The following is a 20,351-nucleotide window of genomic DNA, read 5'->3' as shown; positions in this document are numbered from 1 at the left end:
TCCTCACTCATGTTTCTAAATTTCTCACTTAACAAATGTGTTGCACACTTAAGGTCCTTAGTTTGCTGTAAACAAAGAAAAATTATAGTCAGATATATTTCTATTATATAAAACTGATTTCGTCTAAGACATATATTTGTTCTTACATTTTTTCTAACTTGGTTTCTGCCTGCCATTGTTTCTGAAATGAAAAATACACCCATAGATATCAATAAGATACACCCATATATATGATTCAGATACACCCATACATATGACTCAGATACACACATACATATGAGTCAGGTACACCCATAGATATCAGTCAGATATTACTCAAACATGCATTAACATATAAGGTCAAGCAACATTACAAGGTTAAGCAATATACACTGATGGACAAGCAAATATTAGAACAGTTGCAACTGATCACTATATTACAGTATATCAGTCCAGAAATATACACCCAACAAAATACTCCATATACACCCACCAAATCAAGCAATATACTTCCAAAAATCAGTTACCAGAAGAACTAGAACAACAAAAACAGTAACACCTAGAACAACTAAGAAGAACAGTATAACCTAGAACCAAGAATAACATTAAAACTAGAACAAGTAGAACATTAAAAATTGTAAAACCTAGAAGAACGTAGAAGAACAGTAAAACCTACAACAACGTAGAAGAACAGTAAAACCTAGTTCTTCGATTTCGAAATGTGAAAAATATACAGGATGGGTAAAATAGTAACGTAACGTACCTTGAGTATTATAACTTTGTTTTTTCTGGAGACTCTTGATCGAGAGTTCTATGTTGTGTTGATAGAGAGTTCGAATCTTCGCGACGATTGCTATCTCTGCCGTTTGCAATGTTGCTCGAAAATGGGACGATTGTGTTTTCTTCGAATGGCTTGGAGAAGTGGGAGAGTGCGCCATTAAGGAGCGGTTTTCGCGAAGCACGAGTGTCAAGTGGAGCGCGTGAATGTTACGCTCCATTCAAAGTAATTCAGTGCGCGTGTGCAAGGAGTGTGGGCTGGGAGCTTGTATGACTTGTAGGGCCTTTTTGCTTGTATGACTTGTTATTTTATTCTGAGTTGTCAATGTTTATGAAATTGGAGTTGATTATAATGATCCTCAGATTCTGAATTGCTCTTCTATTGATTTTGGAGTCTGATTTTCGGACAGAACTTTTGTTGCTGTTGAATCCTTTTTTCTTGGTTGATTGTAACCATTGTGAGTTGCTGTTTTTGTTTTTTTTTTTATTTTGTTTTTGTTGATTATAATGATTGTGAGAAGTTGTTTATTAGAATGATTTTGGAATAATTTGTTAATTTTTTGGATTAAGCCTGAGTTGTTGTTAATTATGATTTGTGATGAAGAATTTTTTTTATTTAGTTGAAACTTTTTTTATCAATTTATTTATTTTGGATTTAGAAAGTATGAAATTCAAAGCATTTCAATTCTATTGGTAAAAGTTCTATTGATAAAAGATTATAGGATGGATTTATATATTTAAAATCATATATAGATTTTTTAATAATTTTTTTAATGTTTAATTAAACTGATTGAATTTACTAATAAATCAGTAAATTAATAATTTTATCGGTTTATTGATCGGTTCGGTTTTTAAAATTTTACTGGTCACTCTTAACTTTGAGGGGGAAAAAAAACCAACAGATGCACACTTAACCGGTTGAACCGCCATCAATAAACCGTCCCTCAAATAATTAAAAGAAATCCGTCTCCTAAATAGGGTTATCAAATATACAGTTATCAAATATCCAGTATCTTCATCGTCGTGGATTTAGCTTTGTTCTCTATAAACCCACGCATCGTTCTGCTCTACCTCTTTAACGCCGCACAGCCACCCCATTTCCGTCGTTGCCGTCGTCGTCTCTCTTCTCTCCTTCGCCGATTCTACGTTGGATCCCCCTCATCTATCCTCTCTCCTTCTCCTCAGCGCCGCTACCATCCTTGAGGTAGCAAGACTAACTTTGTTGATAACCTGCAAAGTTGATCTAATTAATCAAATGTATGCTATTGACTTTAAAGTTGTAGTTTTTATTTATTTATGATTTTGAATTGTTGATTCAATTGCATCTCGCCGATCTAGGGTTTTTTTTTTTTTTGGGCATTTATTTTGATGACTGCTAATTTGGTAATTAGGTGTGCTTTTGAAGCTGATATTTTATTGTGTTAATGTTAGCTTCAATAGGTGGATGGCTTGTGCTCTTTGCTTATGTGGTAGGGGCTCTTGCCATGATGCCGATTCCACTTGATGCCCCTCATGAAATGTTATTATTTTTTTCTCCCACAGTAGTGAATCTATGGTAGCTTTAAATGATAAAGAGTCTCATTGAAAATATTTCTTTAGTGTGTCTTTTTGGCTATTATATGTGATTACTGAGTACCCCGGGATTAGGAACGGGAACCTGGACATCCAAACTATCCAAGAGAGCCATTGATTAGTTTCTTTTTCTTATGTTGGAATGCCTTAAATTGGAATTAGCATGGAATATGTGGCAACTAACTATAAGTTTCTTAACATTATCTCAATTTGATGCTACTGATCTCATTTCCCCTTGTCAAGTTTATTTCCTCTTGCAAATTTGTTCATGTGTCCTCCTTTGATGATGATAGTTGAAGAGGATGTGTGTCAATTAAGTCATACCTAATGATTTGATTAACTAAGGGTTTATTCTATTTAGCCTCCACTTTCTGTGCCAAGTTATAGGGAAGGCAATGTGAGGGAGCGGATGCGGGGGACAATCCCACTTCCCACCCCATACCATACAAATTCTCAACATCCCCATCCCTGTTCCCATTGCAGCGAAAGTTTCCTCCCCGTCCAGCCATCCCCAATCCTCATGGCGATATATAACCCCATGGATCCCATAGGGGTTATCCTATTTAATAAAAACAAGATCAAATCTAGTATAATAAGATAAAATAAATTTAATATTTTTTCAATTATCCCATATAATAACACATTATAAATTAAGTCTAAATGCCAAATTATCAAATTTTAAACAAAGTATAATACACTTTAAAGATAAAACAAGTGTTGTTGATGTTGTACAATTTCCATTTGAATCACATTCCAAACACCAAGTATTAGCATCTTTATAAAAAAAAAAAAAAATTGTTGCTATGAGTTAAATTAATTAATATAAATATAATCTTCGGGATATGGATCTCCATGGGGTGGGGGATGTAGTCCCATTCCCACGCTAAAATTTCCCTCAGGGAGATCTCCATCACCATCCCCATAGGGAGATTTTTACCCCCTTCTCCATCCATCCTCATTGCCCTCGCTACCAAGTTATATCCGTTTGACTAAGTTGGAGGGAAGCTGCAGTTTTCTTTTCACTCTCATATAGTTACTTATATTTGACAAAAATCTAGATTGCTTATCACTTTATTCATGTTCTATCTCAACTTTGTTTAGAATCTTGGCTTTTGCTGCATTGTTGGAGCAGAGGGATACAGACTGATCAAGAAGCTGCTGCACTTGCTTTCTCTTGAATTAGTGTTTACACGCCAAGAGGTTGGTGAATTTTCTTTCATTTTTGTTGAGAATAAGAAATAAATGTTTGTAATTAGGATAGAGACTTAAAATTTTAATTAGGAGAAAGTTGTAGGACTGGAGAAGAGTATGAAGCAGGGAGAAGGCATAGTGATCCTTCTCAATTGTTTGCTGTGGACTTTACCTGTGATCGCTCCGTTCTTGTTGCGGGGAATAAGGTGTTGCAAATAAAACAGCTAGGATTATTTGATTTTGGTCCTAATCGCTAAAACTATAAGTCTTCTTAAAATTTTCTGTTTTGGTGGTTTCTGTGAACTTGTTGGCTGCTTATTCTTCATTTTTTTGTCATTTCTTTTTCCTTGCAACTTTTTCTTCTGCCTTGTGTACTAAGTGATGCTATGTTTTGTTATTGAATTTCAATTGCGAAACCTATTCTCTGTACTGCTGCATTATATATTGATTTATACCTAATTTTATAGTTTATATATTCTGAGGCTGTTTAAGGGTACTCTTTTGTTTTCTTTTCCTTGAGGCTATGTTATTGTGAATTTGATGGGTTTTAAAAATTGTTTTAATTTCTCATGTGAATCTGAATTTTAAAAAGTTGATAATCTTTTGGTAATTTTTCTGTCTCAGAATTATGGCGGCTTTGAAGGAGCTTCTTCCTCCAGCAAAATCATCGTCAACAACTTACTATGATCACAGTAACGATCCATGGTTCAAGCAGAGATTCTCCTCTTCATCCGAGGAGGAAAAAGCCGCAGCCATTAAGCACAAGCCAGTGCCGCCTTATATGAAGCGTGCCGGTTTTGTTCCTCGCAAGGTGGAGGATTTTGGGGATGGTGGTGCCTTTCCTGAGATCCATGTTGCTCAGTACCCACTTGACATGGGAAGGAATAAGTCCTCAAAACCAGGTTCAAAGATCCTTCCGGTAACAGTTGATGCTCATGGGAATGTTGCATATGATGCAATAGTGAAGCAGAATGAGAATGCTAAGAAGATTGTGTACACACAACAGAAGGATCTGATACCAAAGATTTTGAAGAATGATGAGGACAGTGACATGGAAGATGATGAGGATGAGCAAAATGAGATTGAGGAGACAACTCAGGAGACTAAGGCTGCACTTGAGAAGATAGTTAATGTGAGATTGAGTGCAGCACAGCCAAAAAATGTTCCCAAGCAGTCATCTGATACAAAGTATATTAAGTATAAGCCTTCACAGCAGAATGCGGCTTTCAATTCTGGGGCAAAAGAAAGGGTTATTAGGATGGTTGAGATTCCAGTTGATCCACTTGAGCCTCCAAAGTTCAAGCATAAGCGTGTCCCCAAGGCATCTGGCTCCCCTCCAGTGCCTGTGATGCATTCGCCACCGAGGCCAGTTACTGTGAAAGACCAGCAGGATTGGAAGATACCTCCTTGTATTTCTAATTGGAAGAATCCAAAAGGTTATACTATCCCTCTTGACAAGCGTCTTGCAGCTGATGGGAGAGGTCTTCAGGATGTTCAGATCAATGATAATTTTGCAAAGCTTTCAGAGGCATTATATGTTGCAGAGCAGAAGGCTAGAGAAGCAGTTGCAATGAGGTCCAAGGTTCAGAAGGAGATGCTTCTAAAGGAGAAGGAAAGGAAAGAACAGGAGCTGAGGGCTTTGGCCCAGAAAGCACGTTCAGAGAGAACTGGTGTAGCCCCTCCAGCTGCCATTCCTGTTCCATCTGAGAGGAGCGCCATGGATGATGCTGACATGGCAGATGATTATGAGCAACCACGTGAACGCGAAAGAGGTGAAAGGGAGAAGAACTATCCAAAGGAGTCAAGGGAGGAAAGGGAGGAGCGGCTGCATAGGGAAAAAATCCGTGAGGAACGGCGAAGAGAAAGGGAAAGGGAGAGACGATTAGAGGCTAAGGATGCTGCTATGGGAAAGAAAAGCAAGATCACAAGAGACAGGGATCGTGATATAAGTGAGAAAGTTGCTCTTGGTATGGCCTCTACCAAGGCGGGTACTGAGGTCATGTATGATGAGAGGCTATTCAACCAGGAAAAAGGAATATCATCTGGGTTTGCCACTGATGATCAGTACAATGTTTATGACAAAGGCTTGTTCACTGCACAGCCAACACTCTCAACCCTCTATAGGCCAAAGAAGGATGTTGATAATGAGACTTATGGTGGTGCAGATGAGCAGTTAGAGAAGATTAGGAAGACGGATCGATTCAAGCCTGATAGAGGATTTGCGGGGACTTCTGAAAGGTCTGGACCCAGGGACAGGCCTCTTGAATTTGAGAATCAAGATGAAGCTGATCCATTTGGTCTGGATCAGTTCTTGACAGACGTCAAGAGTGGTAAGAAAGCAATGGAAAATGTTGGTAGTGGAGGAACAATGAGAGCAAGTGCCGGATCTTCAATGCGGGATGGTTATGAGGGAGGTTCTGGTAGGACTCGCATTGGATTCGAAAGAGGCCACTAAGTAGATTATTATCAAAAGATGTCAATTTCTGATGGCTGGTCAGTTCACTCCTACTTATTCCAACTGGTGGTTGAGGTTGTGTTAGAACTTGGAATTTTCTTGACACCCCCTAGTTGGGGGAATAAAATGTCTCTGTACTCTGGTTCTAAAATGTTTATGGCTTTTGATTGAGTTATATACTTATATGTCGAATGAAATCATGAATTGGAATGTTTTAAAGTAGATATTTGCCTATTGATGGTAAGTAGTCTCTTAAAAATCTGGACTCCTTGATGTTGATTCGAAATATTTGCTACGGTTTCATAATATATATAGATATATCCAGATGAAAGATGTTGATTTCAGTTGTTATATCCTTTCTATTTCAATTTCATACATTTCACTTGAATATTCAAGTCAGAATAACAAATTTCTTTGAAGTTCAAATAGTTTGTGTGTTCTCCTAGTTTTAGGTATCTTATTGAGTGTCATACACTGATGACACACACAGCAAGTTTGCTGCAATAGTCTGGATTTTTGCCAAACAAACAATAATAATGGTAGTAAAATCTTCCTGATTTTTTCTTTTGCTGGAATAATGTTCAATTTTGTTCTCCATCGTCACATGAATTACGTTTTGAGTGCATCGTTTTATGAATCAGTCAAACTTGATAATGATTAAAATATCATCCATGTAACTATCGTAACTAAATTGGATCTTAATCTTGATTGATTTTGGATTTCTTTTTTTTTTTTTTACTTTTTTATCTCAAAAGTTTAAAACAATACTTCGACATATATGAAATGGATTTTCAGACCCATTGATGCCTACTCCATTTCATCTAAAAGACCAAATTGGTGAGACAAATCTTTATTGAAATCCCATATATCTTGATGTCTAACATCACGAAATTGTATTTTCACGATGAAATTTGTTTATGACATATTCAATTGTCATTATTATTTTTATGTTCAAGCAGCCAAAAGTGTTCTTATATACCCACTATTTCCGAAGTCTTGCATACGGGGGATAATTTTGGTTTTTGGATACAGTTTAAAAGGACGTTCACATTACTAAGTGTATTCAACATTAATTATTATTATTATTAGCATTACTCAATATTTTAATTCAATCATGTTGCATGCATATAAAGAATTATTACTCATATAAATTAAATATTACAAAATAGAATACACATTAAAAATATATAAAGTAATACACACAAATACAAATACAAATACATGGTGGTTGGTTTTAGTGTATATATACTATATAGTATAGTATTTTCCATTACTATTTTTATCAAGGAATATGTGCTCAATTTTAAGGTTTATGTCAATTTTCTATATATTTTTTTTAAATTAGAGAAAATAAGAGACACAAATAATCTGTTTCACTTCCAACTATCAAAGCATCAAACATAGTGGAAGTGTTTATTGGAATCTCAACCTTTGGACTCCTTCAAATTGATGGATAAAAAAGAATGAGAGTTTCCAGTGAAGTAGCACCTTATACCCAGAGATGAGCACCATATGAAATTCAGAACAAATAGGTATTTTATTGTTGCAACTTTTCAAACAAACAGCATAAATTTCAAATCATTCATGTTCAACTAATTACTACTAGTACTTATTCATAACAAAGTTATACACTAGAACACACAAAGGATACATCAACTGAAGAGAAGTAGTAGTAGCTTTATTGCATTTCTTGGTAGCCACTCACATGATTACTTCAAGTTTTAACTGCTTCTTGCATGGTCTCTAAAGCTCCCTGAATCCTCTGAGCCATCACCTGCAAACCCGAACCAATAAAAAGATCGAGATCTTCCGGCCGCCACCCTTGGACAGGTTCAACTTCATATAGCCACTCAATCTCGCACCCCTGATCTTCCTTAGGTGTCACCTTCAAGGTCGAAATGTAGGAGTAGAATCCAACATTTCCATCTATGATTGAGTAGCTAAATGTATGCAATGTTGGGTCAATGGACAAAAGCTTCTGCTTAGTCCAATTTATAGTTTGTTTGCCTTGTTCATCCACAGGGGTCTTGAATCCGGCACAGAAGCGCACGCAGCCGGGTCGGCCGGAGATGCCTTCGACGGCAAGGCATGTAGAGAGAGTAGGGAACCACTTGTCAAGGCCAAAGAAATCTTCCAAGAGAGGCCATACTTGCTCTACTTTGAATCCTAGTACTTCTGTTTTGGCCTTGCCCTTCCATTTTTCAACTTGTTCAGTTGAAGCTTCCATCATATTACAAATTCCACACAAAACACAAGTATGATAAGCTGTGTATATATAATCTCATGATAGTGACCTAATTACATAACATGTATTAGAATCCATCACTTTTTTCCTTTTTTTTCAATAGAAACTCTTGAGGATAGCAATTTTTAATATTTTGTGTCATTATTTGGCTAGCACAAACACGAAATTATTTTTAACAAATAAATTTTACTAATTCATGGGTATAAACTCTGAAAAATATATGTATAAATTGTATTGATTCATGTATGTAAAACTTTAATAAATATAGGTATAAATTATATATTTTTTATGTGCAAAACGTGTAAATATAAGTGTAAATTATTATGTGCCAAAAATAATAATATTTGCTAGTTATGCAGATTTTTTTTAAAAATTACTAAGAAAAAGAGATATACAGATAAACAAAGGTTAGTTTTCGAACTAATCCTTAAAAGATCATTAGGAATCAATTTGATCATTAAAAAATTCAACACCTTAATTGGATTCTTAAAAAATACTAGTTTCTGTGTTCTTAATACATAAAATTATATAAAAAAAATTTATTAAAATTTAAATGAAAAATATATATAGTAATTATTATTATTATAAATATTTTATAATTTAAAAATATTAAAAATAATTAATATTTATTTTAATTAATTTGGATTAGTTGAATGATTATTTCATTTGTCTGCTTAAGCAAGTATTTGGAGTTCGAATTTCACCCTTAATAAATAGTATATCAATATGTGGTGGATTAATCCTCAACTTGTCGAGTTAAGAAATTCGTAGAGAAAATTTGTATTTGTCTTTAAAATAGATTAAATTTTCATTAATAGTAATACTTATGGACTTTTGTCTTTGTTGAAATTTACTTAGGACAATTTTATTTGTTGGTATCGTATTCATTCTTAAAGTCAAAACAATATGATCAACATTGTTACTTGTTAAAATTTTACATTTTTATGAAATGATTTTTAAATTTTCAAATTCGTAAACTTATGTCATTACAAAAGTTATTAGATCGATTAATATTTATTGATAATATGGTGTACTGAAACACCATCGTTGAGTATTAGTTAGTGTGAAGAAAAATCAATAATAACTTTTGTTATTCAATATATAATTTATTCTATTAAAAAATAAATTAATATTTTCTAAATTTATAAATACATTTTCTTCTAATTTCTTACACTATTTTATTTGACAATATTTACCATTAAAAAATAGCAAATGACATACTATCCCATAATATATATATGATGTGCAAAATAATTTCTTGTCTTAAAATTAATTCTAGTTAGTAAGATAAAATTTAAAATATTTTTATTTTCTTACTCAAATTTAAATTTAAATTTAGAATTGATTAATGTCTCATTTTTTAATTTCAATAAAAAAATAAATTGGTTTGATGTAAAATATTTAGCATTTAATAATTTCATTCATTTAAATTTTAATTACTAAAAATTGGATTAAAAATTAATTATAAACTTAATAATGAATAATATATATATATATATATATATATATATATTAGTACGTAAATAATAATATCCAATGTATTAATTATATATTTTTTTGACAGAATTAATGTATAATCTATTGAGGATTGATTTATCCAAAATTTTTTTCATAAACTTTGTAATATGTAAAAATAGTGATCTTATTTGTTATTATTATTTAAATAATTTTTTATAATTTTTTAATTAGATAATTAACTTAATTAATAACTTTTATTATTGCTTTTATACTAAAAAAAATTAGTTTATATTATTTACATATTTTTCACTACTAATAAATAAATAAATACTTGCACTATTATATTTATTGTCCTAGATGATGACTTAAGATACTTATTTTGTATGTTAAATAATATTTTATATGTTAAATAATATTTTGTATGTTAATTTATTAAATATTAAGATAAAAAAATTGTTCAATAAATTATATAAATAGTCATTACAAAAAAAAATTATATATCATATATAATAATCCTTGATATATATATATAGTGTCATGTATATATTAAAATTATCTATTTTAATTATGTGAGTTATTATTGTTATTTTTATTTTTTCGTTATAGTAAAAAATAATATTTAAAACTAAAAAAGAGATAACTAATTTGTTTTAATTTGAATTAAAAAATATCTTGTAAATATATTTAACTTTTACATATACTAAGTGTTATAATATTAAATAGTATAGTATTTGCTATAACAATAACTCAAAATATTAATCCAAGATATATTTGGGCCTAGTAAGACCTCAATGCAAGCAAGATCAACTAAAATTCATTGTTAGGGTCCCAAATCCGACTTAGGATCATTACCTTAAAGGCCCAATGCAGATGAAGTCCACGCGTCCCCTCTTAAATTGACGCATATTGAATCTCTGTTGCTAGTTAGATATGGTAATGAGTACTCAGAGGAGCGTGAGAAACCCCCTTCCCATCCCTTACTCCTATTTAAAAAAAATGCCCCCGTTCCTTCTCCGTCATTGCAAGTTCTTGTTTAATTACCCATTAAAGAATGCAGATCTCCTCGGTAAAATTTTAAAAAAATTAACACAAAAAGACATAATATAATAATTATAAAATAATCAGTTCAATTAAATTCAACACAATTTATAACATATTCGTTATGAAAAATAACATTTCAAAAGGAGAAAACATAAAAACATATTCCAACATAATAACATAACATAATTTTTTGGGACGATACTGAGCGACGTAGTGATGGACTTGAGAGGCGGAGAAAATGAGTTAGAGAGAGATAGGATCGAATCTGAGAATGAGTCTGAAAGAAAAAGGAAGAATTCGAATTAGAGGCAGAAATTAGGGTTATTAAATTCAAGAAGTGAATTTATGTATATATAAATTAGGATAAATTAATAATTTTATTCCATGGTGCGGGTATTTATGTCTGTGTCCCATTAGGGGTGACAAACAGGAAAGCCCGCCCTGTTTCGCCAAAAGTCCGCAATCTGGTGGGCTAGCCTGTTCCGTCCCGCCTAGTAAGGCTGTCTTAAATTTCTCCCCCGCTCCACCTAATGATAGGCTGGCGGGTTGGCAGGCTCTCCTTTTTTTTATAAATCATTAAATGTTAAATTATATATATAATTTCACAATAATTTCAATAAATTTATAATTTCTAAAAATATAAAAAATTATAATTTTAAATATATAATAAACATAATTATAAATCAAATTTTTTGAAATAAAATAATAAAATCAATATTATCCAAAGCAAAACAAATATTATCCAAAATATATAATTAAACATCTTCAAGTTTATAATCAATCAAACATAAAAGCATAATCTAAAATATAACTTATAACATCTTTAATTATCATCTTCATTATCTTGTAGATTAATAACATCATAAAAATTTGTAAAAAAAATGATCTTGACAAAATAAACGCTTGGCCTAGCGAAAAAACCTGCACCGGCTCACCGAAACCCGCCAAAGCTCATGGATTAGGCGGTGAGGAGTAGGCGGGCTTTTTAAGTTTGGCAGTCTCAAATTTTCAACCTAACCCTCCTTTTTTGTCGGGTTATGCAGGTTAGCCCGACGGATTTTGGCCTGTTTGCCACCCCAAGTCCCTATCCATTTTCGGGTGGTAGGTCGTGAAGATTTCACGAGTCCTCATCTATCCCCAAAATGCGAGTAATCCCTGCAAATACCTTTTTTGGTTATTTTTCTAATCATCCCTATTGCTAACATTCATTGATTTGTGATATGGAGCTATTCTAACCACTCAATAAATTCTCAGTTTAATTACTCTGCAGGTCTCTATAGTTTCACCGAATTTTCAATTAGGTCCTGATACTTTTTTTTCTTTTCAATTATAACCACGGAAGATGGCTTTCGTGTGCCAAGAGTACCCGGACGTTGGTTACACAATTATCTTGGCACACGGAAGCTATCTTTCGTGGGTACAATTGTCGTTTTATTCTTATATAGATACATTTGTCAATGATTGTATCTTTTATGGATACAAATGGTAATTTATTTTTTTTTTATTAGCTATCTTTTTATCTAATATGCACTTCATCTACGAATATGTTAAGGACTAAAGTTATATTTCAACCTTTCAAAATCTCATGTATTCTTGCCAAACACAATATTATTATGTTTTTTTTTATAGAAACCATTAAATAGAAGAACCGTTAGTAAAAAGATGAGGTTCTCTTATAATATGTATGACTTTTTATAATAATAAAATAAAAATAAAAAACATAAAATAATATTGTGTATATTTAAGTTAATTTTAATCTTTTTTAATAATCAGATTTGTCATAATGTAACTGATAAACAATGACAGTTAATACGGATTGAATATGTTTTGAGTATGCCATGTATTTTATGATTTTGTACGGAATAATATTAATTTTAATTTATATATTTATTATTGGGTATTAAAAATAAGAAGTATTTGTATTGTTAGCATTTTTCAAACCTTTTTCAACTCTGATCGTGATTAGGCCTAAAAGATCACCTACCTCGTTGGACATAAATGTAATTCTCATCTAATGGTGCTATACATTCGCATAATCATAGGAGAATCACATTCGCATAATTATAGGAGAATTAACTTTAGTGAGATAATTATATGGTATTTAGTTACCACATGAGTATTTTTATATATAGAATTATCAATCAATTATGTATGGCTTCTGATGAAAATAATATATTCAACATGGATATTATTTATTAGGTAAAAGATAACAGATTGATAAAGAAAATTAATTACAATGGGTATATTTATTTTAAAAAATATTTTTTTATATAATACTATAAAAAATATCATGGTCATCCTGAATTACTACAGGTTCAACTTTCATTGATAGCGGTAGAATACTTAAATTGAGACATTTTCAGACTATAATATTTTTCAAACAAACAATTAATGAAACACTTATCCATACCTTCTCATTTTGAGTATATTTATACATAAAAAAAAAAAGAGTTGAAATAGAAAAAGTGATAAAAATAATTTTTATAATTTTGTGTGGCTATCTATATATAGAAGACCAAAAGGCTATAATTATCTAACAAAATTAATTTTATTTATTACATTCAATTTGAATAAGTAAAATTATAAAAATCATCTTATTTTATTTTAGTCCTTAATTCACATTATTTAAATTTAGCTCGATATATATGATTTGATTTGATTTTATTATTAGTGAAAAATATATTGAGAACCTATTTTATGCATAAATTTGTTATTTTAATAATTAATTAATAAATCTAATTATTTAATTAATACAGATAATTAGTATAATTAATTTGATTTAATAAATTAAAAAAATAAATTAAAAAATACTAACAAAACATTAAAAGAAATAAATTAAAAAATACTACCAAATCAATTCGATATAAATTATAATAAATTATGTGATATTTAAATATCTAATCAAATTAATTAGTTGATATAGTTGATTTATCATAATAACTTATATTTAATGAATTAAAAAAATAAATCGCTAAACACTCTCATAAGCATGCATGTCACGTCAACTCCATCATTAAATGCAGAAACCTGATTTTTATATAATAAAATAGATAATAAATAGAATATATGATAATATGATATGAGACATATTTAAATTATGAAATTGGTATTATATAATAGATTTTTTTAAAATTTTTATTGCTTGTTTGTTGCTAATTTTTATGTAATTACTTAATAATTTTCGCCTATAAAACTATCAATTACCTAATATTATGATTTAATTAATAAGAATGATGACATTAATATTTTTTTATAAGTCTTGTTATTATTTATAATTAGGAAATAGCCATAAATAAATTTATTTCCTTAATGAGTATTAAATTTGTTGACAAATTCTATATTACCTTTAAAATTTTAGCGTAATTGAGTCTAATTTCTACATTTTGAAATGAATTTACTCAAAAAAATTAATATGTAAATCACATTATTATTACAAATTACTTTTTTAACATAATTAGTGGTGCTTGTTTGAACCATTAAATTTAGCTTCTAATGATATTAAAGTCAACATATTTTATTATCTTGTGCGTTCAAAGAATTTACACGACTAACATATTCATTTTAACAAATATTCTTCTATCTAATACTATAAAAAATACATTGGCCACTTTAAATTGCTACATGTCAACTTCCATCCACATTAGTAGAATGCCTAAATTGAGATATATTCATCAAACAAACAATCAATAAAACACTCATCCGTACTTTCTTATTTTGGGTACATTTGTACATAAAAAAAATTATACGTAAAGAAAAAAGAGAAGAAGAAAAGAAGAGTTGAAATAGCAAGAGTAATGAAAATTATGATTCTTATAATTTTGTATGGCCATCTATATATGGTAGACCAGACAACTATGATTATCTAATAAAATTAATTTATATTTATTGCACTCAACTTGAATAAGTAAGAAATTATCTTGTTTTAATTTAGTCTTTAATTCACATGATTTGAATTTAGCTTAATATATATTATTTGATTTAATTTAATTTAATTATTAATTAAAATATCTCAGTTGTCTATTTTATTCATAAATTTATTATTTAATGACTAATAAATTAATTAAATTAATTAATTAATACACATAATAAACTTGGTTGAATAAATTAAAATAATTAAATTAAAAAATACTAACAGAATATTAAAATAAATGAATTAGAAAATATTATCAAATCAAATTGATATAAATTATAATAAATTATATGTTATTTAAATATCTAATCAAATCAATTAGTTGATATAGTTAGTTTATCGTAATAATTTATATTTAATGAATTAAAAGAAATAAATTAAAAAATATTCTTAGAAATATGCCACGTCAGTTCTATTATTAAGTGCAGAAATTTGATTTTCATATAATAGAATAGATAGATTAATATAAGAGAAATTAATTTTTCTAACTTGTTATTGTTAAGTACCATATGACATATTATTATATTAATAAAGTGATACATGACATATTTTTATCTCACATATTAGTGTGACGTATCAACAAGAAGTTAATGAAATGACCTACTTAACTCATATCATATATTTTTCAGGAATCAAATTGAGACATTAAACATTTAAAGTGACCAAAGTGACTTATAAAAGATGTTTCAAAAACCATTTCAAAAATTATAAATAATTAATTTTAATTGGCATGTCTAAACTTTATCCTAATTTTTTTTTTTGGACAGGAACTTCATCCTAATTTAATTATAATGCCTGCCATTGTGAGAGTATTTTGAATTACAGAAGATTTTTTATTAGGCCTAATTTTTTTAGTCACTTATTCGGCCTATCATTAATAAACTAATAAATGTGTGTATAGTGTATAGATTTTTTATAAGAAAATATTTACATGCATTTTTCTTTTTGGTTTTTAGAAAGAATGATAAAAATGAATATAATTAGATAAAATGATCTGAATTTTATCTAATATACTGAAGATTATATAAGTTATCTTTTTTAATTTTGATATGATTATGGAAGATGTGTTTTCACAGAAAATGGTAAAAAAATGAGTGTTATGCGGATATATTCTATCTGAAATTCGCTTTTAACATATTCATTTTTTTACTATTCGTTTCTAGCGAATTTCATTTATAAATATTTTTTTAGAAAAAAATTTACTCACAGTAAATTTATTTTCCATTTTTTTAAAATTACAATCCATTTCAGACAAATTCATTTTTTAAAAGTTTTAGAAAATACAATTCAGCATAACAAATTGTTTTTCTAAATTAAAAAAATACAATGCGGCCTAACAAATTTACTTTTAAAAATTAATAAAAAAAAATTTATAATTCGCCTCCAACATCTTCTTTATTCCGATATTTTAGAAAAACACGAAAAACCCTATTTGTTGGATATCTCTCAAATTTCTCCTATATAAAATTTTTTCGGCCTAGTTGATCCGACATTCTGTGGCTAATTAAATCCTCGAAATTTGTGAGGAAAAGTCAACTGAGGTCACAAATATTGGGATTCATGCTGTGTGACAATTATGTATCAAAATTCCTCAGCTCAATTTTTTTTTTCGATCAAGAAAATTCATTAGTACTTAAATATGATGTCATTGAAAGTGATGGGCCACTGTTGGTGATTTAGTGAGTTTTTGAAGGTGCAAACAAACATATCTAATGTTTACAAAAGAAAAAAAAGAAACATATCTAATTATGTAATCCATATGATTATTTAATTAATTGTGGGTCAAAATGTCCGTTTATTATGGGCTACAATTTAATGTTCGGACAACTAGGAAATTGAGAAATGTGTTCACATTGAGAATGTGTTTCATTGAAAATGTGTTTCACTTTCAAAAAAAGAGAGTGTTTATGAGAAAAAAAAAAGACTTTAAATGTCAAAATGGAGAGTCATAGACTCATAGTAACTTCAAATGATATTAATATTCGACGATAATATAAAATATCATAATTTTAGGAGTTATTTTATTTTTATTTTCAGTATCTTATCATTTTTAAGATTTTGTTTCAAATTGAGAATATATATGTTCATTTATAAAAAAATTAAATTTCATAGATTAATAGTATAAAGAGGTATACAAAGATATTTAATAATGTATTATAATATCAGTAAAAATAATTAATTTTTAAATTTATTATTTAAAAAATTATTTAAATAGATAGAACTAATTGGATTATCCTGTGAAATTCTTTATACATTTTTATATTAAAATTAAATTCTAAAAAATATTATGGAAAAAATAAAAAAAAAACTTTAGATGTTAAAATGGAGAATCATAGTAAATTCAATTGATATTAATATTAGATGATAATATAGAATATGATACTTTAAGAGTTTGTTTGGTTTGTGCTTTTGCATTTTGTTTTTATTTTAAGTATATATCCTATCGGCTTTTAAATTTTGTTTGACATTGAAAATATGAGTTTCACTTATAAAAAAAATGTTTATTAAATCAGATGCCAAAATGGAGAGTTATAGTAAACTCAAATGATATTAATAATAGGAAAAATAATTATTTGTCCTCATAAATTTTGCGAACGTTAATAAAAGTACATATTAAACAAGAAAACTAACGTTATATCTATAAAAAATAGATTTTGTACAATAAAAATATTTAAATTTTTATTTTTTGTTGACTTTTTAATAAAATTTTTAAATTATTTCATCCTTTATCTTTAACCTCAATTTCGTACCATTTCGTCTTCTCCAACTCTCAAAGTGGAGTTTGAGGGCCAATTATAGCGGTTCTAGACAACGACGGCAGCGATGTCTCCTTTATAAAAAACGGAGCATGTTGACTACGTAGAGTTTTGGATGCAGAAGAGTAACTTCAAGCCTAGCCTTTATTTTATTGGAACACCAACTAAAAATTTTGAAGATATCACAGTGGTATGTACCCTTTTCAAATTCAATCTTTCTTTTCTCTAATCTTCTCTTTTTAAATTTTTGGTTTTTTTTTTTTTAGATTTTTTCGCATGTTGAATTCTACAAATGTGATTCTCTCAAAAGATACAAGACACTCTGGTTAATTTGTTTTATCATTATAACATCAAAACATTTTTCGTATGTTAAATCCACATTCTCTTTTTTTCTTTATTTTTTCTGATTCCTCTTTACAATTGTATTTATTATGATTGTGTTATTTAGGGATTCAGATGAGTTATCACAAGTTTAACAGGTTGCCGCCCAAAATTGCCGCAAGCTTCACTTTAGAATTTGGAAAAGAAGAGATGGGGCGGAAAGGAGGTTGAAGATAAAGAGTGAGATAATTTGAAAATTTTATTAAAACGTCAACAAAAAATTAAAGTTTTAGTACTTTTGTTGCATGGAATCCATCTTTTATGGATATAATATTAGTTTTTTTGTTTAATAGATACTTTTATCAGCGTTTGCAAAATTCATGAGTATAAATAATTATTTTTCTTTAATAAAAGTATAGAATATGAGAAATTAAGAGTTTGCTTTATTTGTGTTTTGTCGATTTTTAGCAAATCGATGGTGGTTTGATATCTAGTGGTTTGGGAGCGAAACATACTCCTCTGTACGAGTACCAGTTTTCTAGAAGTGTATCAAAACGTCTTCGATTAGACAAATTTTGACAGAAAAATAAAATAAATTTGAGAATTGATAAAATACAGTTTGAAAATTAAAATTTTGAAAATTCAATGAATAGTAAATAGACAGGTTTGCATGAAGATTAAAAAAAAAATAATAACAATGCCGTCGATTAAATTAAAGAACTTAAGCATGAGGAATGTAAACATAAAAAGATAAATTAGATAAAGAACATAAAAAACACTTCAAGAATAAAATTAATTAAAAAGTTAAGTTTACAAAGAAACTAAATTGAATAAAGAAGGTGGAAGAAATCCTACAAAAAGTGTAACTCGATCGCAATTTCAGGAATTTGCTGGGATGTGAAAATGCTTAGAGTATTTTTTCTGAATGAAAGTTCCAACCCTTATTCCCTAACACTTCACATTATTTATAGACTATCTTACATAACAGTTAATTTGATTACAATTAAATGAGCCACGAACTTTTTCGCTTCCACAACTATTCGATAAGCTTTCTCGAAGGCCTTACTCAATTCTTCGAATCGAAACTTCCATTCGATTTGGCTTACTCGATCAACTACACAATCGAAATCCAATCAGCGCTGAATACCTCCAACCTTATACTCACATGCATATCTTTTTGAGAGACTAAACTTTACTTCTTTCGATTCACCTCATTTATATCGAAAATATTTTTCGATCAACAATTTGTGTTTTTATATATATTTTATTCTTGCTTTCAGTATTTTATCGTTTGTAATTTTTTTTAAAGAAATTGAAAATAAAAATAAAATCATTTTTATTTTTCTTTCCAAAAATTATAAAATTATAAACACTGAAATAAAAAAAATCACAATACGTCTTCCACAAATCGAATAAGTCTAAATGTTTGAAAATCATTTCTCTATGCATTAGTATAATGCTGTTGTGGGAACTACCAGAAATAACGCATGAATATTTAATTTCCTCCACGATAATGAAAGGACAAAGAATGAATATTTAACTTCTAGTACGACGATATTGAAAGAACAGTGCTAGTGCTTTAGTGGGGGCACAAGCAAACAAGTGCACAAAGAGAAAATTCAAGAAATAAGAGGCTACAAAATTAGTAACCATAAATCTATCACCTCTTATATATGGATATGAAATAATTCTACGATATTTAAAAGAGTATGTTATTTAAACAATTAAAACAATTTAAAAGGAATCTTAGTGGTTGTATTTAGATAGTTATTTTATCATTATATTAAATGTGATTGTTTTCCACTCTATTACCATCCTATCAATCCAATTATGACATTGTATCGACATGAAACAATTTTACTTTTTAATAATAATGGTGTATTTGAGAGATAGCGGATACTAATCTAGGACTCTATCTAAATGAGGTTTGACACTTGATATCATTTTATTTTGCTTGACTTTTTTCCACTACAAAAATTACAATTTGAAGAGCAGATATAACTCTTTTTATGAGTTGTTATTAAGATTTAGAATAGTGTCATAATTGAGGAGTGTAGTATATAAAACTAAAAATAATTAAATATCATTTTTTGATTATTGTTACGGTGAGAAACTCAATTTTTTTGTCTATATGTGAGGAACTTATGCGTCCCACACGTAAGTCTGACGTGTATTTTGATAAAGTGACATAAGTACAACAGATCTCTCTGACACTCTTTAGATACTCCTGGTAAAAAAATTTCTTTTTTTTTTTTGGCTAAAGCAATTAAATATAATCTCATGATATAGTTTTTTATTTAATTTTTGGGCTTCCTTTAGTTGGAATGAAACAATTGGGTTCACTTGGTAATAATACATTTGGCTAAAAAATATCAGCAAATTTAATGGAAAACGATTGGAAGATTCAGTTGCATCTTTTTTTAATATATTTTTGGTCTTGAGTTGGACCATACTTAAGAAAAGTAACCATTTTTATTGGGCTTTGTTGTGGCCCCTTTCGTTTAACAATAAATAAATAAATCCTGTTTAAGCCAATAACAAATTCTTAAATAGAGTTCAGATTCACAACTGATTAATTTTTTAACTAATCAAATTAAGAGATACCTGAAAAATTAAAAAAAAAGCAATACTTCCAATAATTGAGGA

The 20,351-nt window shown here is 29.1% G+C and overlaps 2 protein-coding genes across 3 annotated transcripts; one reads left to right on the top strand and one right to left on the bottom strand.

Moving 5' to 3' along the window:
- Positions 1-1,748: 1,748 nt before the first annotated feature.
- LOC130980058 (SNW/SKI-interacting protein A-like) lies at positions 1,749-6,318 on the top strand. 2 transcript variants are annotated; one of them, XM_057903658.1, is made up of 3 exons: positions 1,749-1,960; positions 3,430-3,528; positions 4,144-6,318. In XM_057903658.1, exon 3 carries the CDS (start codon positions 4,148-4,150, stop codon positions 5,972-5,974), a length of 1,827 nt encoding a protein of 608 aa, XP_057759641.1. In that variant the 5' UTR covers positions 1,749-1,960; positions 3,430-3,528; positions 4,144-4,147; the 3' UTR covers positions 5,975-6,318. The 2 variants fall into 2 exon arrangements, with proteins under 2 accessions (XP_057759641.1, XP_057759642.1); XM_057903659.1 differs by having other exon boundaries at positions 1,755-2,013.
- Positions 6,319-7,524: 1,206 nt separating this feature from the next.
- Positions 7,525-8,238, bottom strand: LOC130982622 (lachrymatory-factor synthase-like). Its single transcript, XM_057906663.1, has one exon. The coding sequence runs from the start codon at positions 8,202-8,204 to the stop codon at positions 7,689-7,691; it is 516 nt and encodes a 171-aa protein (XP_057762646.1). The 5' UTR covers positions 8,205-8,238; the 3' UTR covers positions 7,525-7,688.
- Positions 8,239-20,351: the final 12,113 nt, after the last annotated feature.

Source organism: Arachis stenosperma, chromosome 5 (assembly GCF_014773155.1).
Source record: "Arachis stenosperma cultivar V10309 chromosome 5, arast.V10309.gnm1.PFL2, whole genome shotgun sequence".
In the NCBI taxonomy this organism is placed as follows: domain Eukaryota; kingdom Viridiplantae; phylum Streptophyta; class Magnoliopsida; order Fabales; family Fabaceae; genus Arachis; species Arachis stenosperma.
This window is presented reverse-complemented; position numbering and strand designations above follow the sequence as displayed.

Excerpts from the sequence above, each read along its gene's own strand:
- LOC130982622 (XM_057906663.1), bottom strand. The coding sequence starts at position 8,204 with ATGATGGAAGCTTCAACTGAACAAGTTGAAAAATGGAAGGGCAAGGCC.
- LOC130980058 (XM_057903658.1), top strand. The coding sequence starts at position 4,148 with ATGGCGGCTTTGAAGGAGCTTCTTCCTCCAGCAAAATCATCGTCAACA.